Source organism: Mus caroli, unplaced genomic scaffold (assembly GCF_900094665.2).
Source record: "Mus caroli unplaced genomic scaffold, CAROLI_EIJ_v1.1 scaffold_18009_1, whole genome shotgun sequence".
Lineage (NCBI taxonomy): Eukaryota > Metazoa > Chordata > Mammalia > Rodentia > Muridae > Mus > Mus caroli.
In genome coordinates this window covers 13,177-18,479 of record NW_018389773.1, presented here as the reverse complement: position 1 = coordinate 18,479, position 5,303 = coordinate 13,177, and the positions used below count along the sequence as shown (strand labels likewise).

Sequence of the window (5,303 nt, the reverse complement as noted above, 5' to 3'; positions counted from 1 at the left end):
TTTTTTTTTTTTTTTTGGTTTTTCGATACAGGGTTTCTGTGTGTAGCCCTGGTTGTCCTGGAACTCACTTTGTAGACCAGGCTGGCCCCAATCTCAGAAATCCGCTTGCCTATGCCTCTGCCTCCAGAGTGCTAGGATTAAAGGCGTGTGCCACCATGCCTGGCTCGTCTCCCAATCTCTTTTATTAACTTTCCAGAAAACAAAAAAATTCCAGATATATTCAACTAATTTTCAACTATCTAGGGAACTTGACTGTGTGGGCATGGACACAACTCAAACGACCATTATAAACAAAGGTCAGGAATTATTTTTTTAAAGGGTTTCTATTTGCTGTGTCATATTTTCCTTTATTGTATCTGGGAAGGTGACTTGAAAGAGCTTTCTGTTCCTAACTCTGTCAATGTACTCTGAGTCTGTGAGTAATACATTTCAACTATACTCTAAGAATATAGTTGAATGCCTGTGTCATCTTCTCAGTTTCCTGGTGGTCCTACCAAGAATTGTGATAGAAACAGTGTGGTAATTACCAGTAAGATGTATGCTTTTCTTAAATTCATGAATTTTTTCCACAAACAACCCATTTGCACGTAAACAGGACATTCCTACATATTCTTTAAAAAAAAAAAAAAACCAAAAACCAAAACTCCAAGTTTCACAGGCAGTTACTCTTTTTCCTTTCTTCATCTCCTCCTGTCTGCCTAGCAGCCCTTCATACTATATAGCCTACAACATTTCCCTATAGTCTGATGGATTTTGCTTAAAGCTCACATCAGACCCTGTTTTGGAATCTCCTAAGTATAATATTGACGTGTCTTTGGGAAAACTGTCTGGTGGCACATTTCTGTGATCCAAACTAGGTGATGTTAAACATAAGGAACTTGGGTCTAAGGTCATCCAAGGCCATCTATGGAGACTTGGTGTTTGTTGTTGTTATTTGTTTTAAGATTCTTGAGGGAAATGTGGAATCAATATTGGGAAAGTTGATTTCTGCAGTTCTACTCAGACATTTATCATAGATATTTAGAATCCATAAGGTAGGTGTCAGCCTCCCTAGAAGTGAATCTGATCATCACTGTGTAAAAGCAAAGCTTTTCTCAGATTCCAAGACCTGCGCTGGTGTTCAGCAAAACTGTTGATCTGTGGTACTTTAGCTTTTTACCTTGAACTGTACCTGATGCCATGACATGATTCTGTCATTTTTCTAAATGTCACCTATACATAAGCAGTCTTCTTACTTTACTTTTCCTGTCTTGTAAAATTATAATTCTAATATTTATGTAAAGTTGGATGATGCCAAGAGTCATTCTAAACTATCCAAGATTCCTAAAATATGCTACAGAAGATGTAGTCAAATCTCAAACTTAAAAAAAAAAATTATTTACTTACTATCGTGATTCAGGGATGCCCCTCCCCTCCCCTTTCTTCCTCTCCTCTCAGTTCACCCTTAGAAATGTTTCTGTCCATTACCTTCTCACCCCACCTTCTCCACAGAGAAGGGGAATCCCCCCTTGAGTATCATCCCACCCTGGGACATCCTGTTACAGTCCATCTAAGCACATCCTCTTCCACTGAGGCCCAACTATGTAGTCCAGTAAGGGGAGAGGGATCAAATGTCAGGCAACAAATTCAGACAGAGCCTGTATTTCAATTTTCAAAGAATTCACATGAGGGCCAAGCTGCAAATCTGCTACAAATGTGTAGGAGGCAAAGGTCCAGCCTGTGAGTGCTCTTTGGGTGGTGGTTAAGTGTCTGTGAGGCTCCATGAGCACAGGTTAGTTGACTCTGTAGGGTTTCTTGTAGAGTCCTTGATACCTCCAGTTCACTGTGTCCAACTCATTCAGAAGATTCCCCATCACTGTCTTTTGTTTGGCTGTGGATTTCTGCATCTGTTTCCATCTGTTTTTCAGAAGACAGTTGTAGTAGGCTTCTGACTGCAAGCATAGCAGAATATCATTGATAGGGTCAGAAACTGGCTCTTTTACATAGCATTTGTCTCAGGTTGGCCATTTCCTCATTTTCTGCTTCCACTTTATTCCTGAGCATGCTATAGACAGGACACATGTTCTGTTGAAGGTTTTATGTGGAGTTGTAGATGTGTACTAAGTTACAGAAGCAAAGAAATCTCACAATAATTTTCCTTCAGTCCCTTGCTTTGTAGTATTCAGAAAATCACACAGTCATAGTAGCTGGCTGCAGTATTTAGCATATTCTGTTAAATTTGCATCTCAAGTCTGCAGGTTCATGGAAAAATAATTAAAAATTAAAAGTAGGTGGGTGGCAATAGCTCATTCCTTTAATCCCAGCACTTTGTAGGCAGAAGCAGGCAGATCTCTGTGAGTTCAAGGCCAGCCTAGTCTACAGATGAGTTCAATAACAGACAGGTGTACACAGAGAAATCCTGTTTGGAAAACAAAACAAAACATGTAATTTTTATTAAATAAATTCTTTTTCTTTCTCCTTACATTTTCTAGCTAGTGACGGCGGCCTGGTCTGTAAACCCGTTTTGAAAGAAATGACGCTCTTCCTGCTAGGGAGTAAGGAAAGCCTGGAAGAAAACCTTAAGAGCTATGATCCACCCCAAGAGGCTATTGATGCAAAACTGTTGGTGAAGGACTGTGTAGACGAGATAAGCTATTTAGACCGACTTAAAATTGCAGGAGCAGTGGTATGTTTATTTTGCTTTACACTCTCACAAGGTCACAAATGAAGTTGACCTGAAGTTCTGTTGGGATGGGGCAAAACAGGATATCAATGATAGGGTGGTTNAGAAATACACTGCTGATNTGAATTCAGTTNTAGACANTGTCTCNGATTGGTACCTCCTTGTAGAGTTCTACTTGGGATGTGACACTATGTGACATCTTAACAAGGAAAAATAGGGCCCTAGAAAAGGAGGATTCAACTCTAACTCTAGTCTTGTTGGGGCCTTTGCAGAAGTTATTNTTTGTATAACAAATGGATATTATCTCTATTGAATATATGGGGAATGTTGGTAAATGAAAATCCCACAGATGAGAGGAAGGAGGCTGGAGACCACCTCCTTCAGGAAAAAGTACTGCCAGTCTGTATTTTTCTACCAAATTTGCTTGCCCTGTCAGGAGCCTGCAAACCTCCTGTTTCCAATACTTTTTATTCACTTATGTCCCGGGTCTCTTCTGGTTTTCCCATTAAAAGGAAAATAGAGGGCACAATTCTAAATCTTCAGAAGTTAAGCCATGCAGAGCCAGGACCCAATGTGCTCCCTTCTGATCATAGAGAGTTCTAGTGAGCTATTGAGTTTAGACACATTAGTGAATACACTCAGAGTTTATTTACTTGAATTTGGAAAGAGTTTCCACTAATATACATTATTTGATGTTATTTCCCTGAGCACACTTTGCATTTCCCCTCCTGTCTTTCTACAGTGCCCTCCATGGTTTCTTGGTTTGTTAACAATTATGTAGAGCTGCCTTGAGCCTCTTCAACTTTCTTCTTTGCTTTCTGTTTATTTCCAGGTAAAAATTTTAGGTGAATGTGGTATGAAAGCATGGCTGTCAAAATTTTCTCCTGGTACCCCACTGGCAAAGTAGATGATCTGATTTTCCCTGCTTAATGTGAAGGTTTCAACGTCTTGCACTAATAAATTTCATTCATTGCATATAACCATCTGTCTCTTGTTATCCTAAGTCTTGGGTCTTGCATAGACTGGGTTTTGATTATAAAAATTGCATTTTCAGTGATGGTAATAAGTTAAAAGATAACCTCTTTTAACTTGACTATCAAGCCTGAGGTTCAGGCATCAGGAACACTATGTTTGGTCAAGCACCATTTTTCATTGCCCTGTAGTAACTTTCTCATTTCTGTGGCCATAAACACAGATGATCAAATATGATAACAAACATTGGTATCTTCTGTGACCACTGTACTAAACTGTCTCATTGCTACCCCTGTTCAATGTGCCACTCATTGCCTAATTACTCCAAACTCAGTATCTTCCCATTTCAACCTATGGTACTACTTATGATAAGCCACATAGTCGGAAAGATAAGCCTTGGTTGTCATAAGCTTTCCTGAAGTAGATCCACTGAGCTCTCCATGAAGTGCAGTACTACTTCTCAGCAATTTAGACATGCAAGCTGGTATTATAATTAAAACTACATATTCATTTATTATTAAATGGATCTTCTTTGTATCTCTTTGAATATTTCTTGGTACCTTGTTCTGCTGATTGATGAAAAGAACAACATCATTAGTAATCACACACAAAGCACACAGGCAGATAATCAGAACACAAACCTTCCTGACATTCTCCCTTATTTTGTTGTTTTCATTCTTTTCAAAATTTATTTTTTCACTTTACAAATGTATAGATTTATAGATTTAATATTCACTTTACACATATTCATTCACTCATTCATTCATTCATTCATTCATTCATTCATTCATTCATTCATTCATTCATTATCTCTGCATCCGTAATCCTGTTTTAAAAGCCTGGCCTACAGAGAAACTTCCATTCATGGTGTTTGTCAGGGTTGTGCAGAGGGTAGTCCAAATGACTTCCAAGGTAATGTAGGCTACTGTTGGGCTTGGTTCACTCTCAGAGCCAGACTGAAGCTAACTTCCTATTACTGAAGACACTGTACACTTAGGACACAGGATTCAGATGATCCAAGCTTTCACTAAACTTGAAAGCCTACTCTGGCAGTCTATTACCATGAACTGAATGAGGGAGCCTGCATTGGACTGACATAGGCCATCTGCACTATGTAACAGTTGTGTAGGTTTTTCTTTGTTGGAGACTCTGAACATGGGAGCAGGGGCTGATTTTGACTTTGTGCTTGTCTTTGCAACACTTTCTTTCTACTGGGATGCCTCATTTTGTCTAAATAGAAGAGGATGTGCCTGCTTCAGCTTGTAATGGCATGGTTAGGTGATATTCATAAGAAACCTGTCCTTGAAGGAGTCAGAGAAGTACCCAGGGAGCTGAAGGGGACTGAAGCCCCATAGAAAGAACATCAATATGAACTAATCAGTACCCCCAGAGCTCCTTGGAACTATANCACCAATCAAAGAAGACACATGGTAGAACTTGTGGCTCCAGCTATATATGAAGCAGAGGATGTCCTAGTCGGTCATCATTGGGAGGAGAGGCCCTTGGTCTTGTGAATGCTCTATACCCCAGTATAGGGGAATGCCAGGACCAGGAATGGGAGTGGATGAATTGGGGAGCATGCAAATGGATAGGGGTTTTCAGAGGGGAAACGAGGAAATGGGACAACATTTGAAATGTAAATAAAGAAAATATCTAATAAATGTTTTTC

At 39.5% G+C, this 5,303-nt stretch overlaps 1 protein-coding gene across 1 annotated transcript in view; it reads left to right on the top strand.

The window, feature by feature from the left end:
- Positions 1–3,621, top strand: part of LOC110288294 (secretoglobin family 1D member 4-like) — a 4,242-nt gene extending 621 nt beyond the window's left edge. Inside the window, exons 2-3 of the mRNA XM_021154682.2 lie at positions 2,472–2,665; positions 3,495–3,621. Coding sequence (XP_021010341.1) covers positions 2,472–2,665; positions 3,495–3,569 — 269 coding nt within the window. The 3' untranslated portion in view covers positions 3,570–3,621. The remainder of the gene's footprint in view (positions 1–2,471; positions 2,666–3,494) is intronic.
- The last annotated feature ends 1,682 nt before the right edge of the window (positions 3,622–5,303 follow it).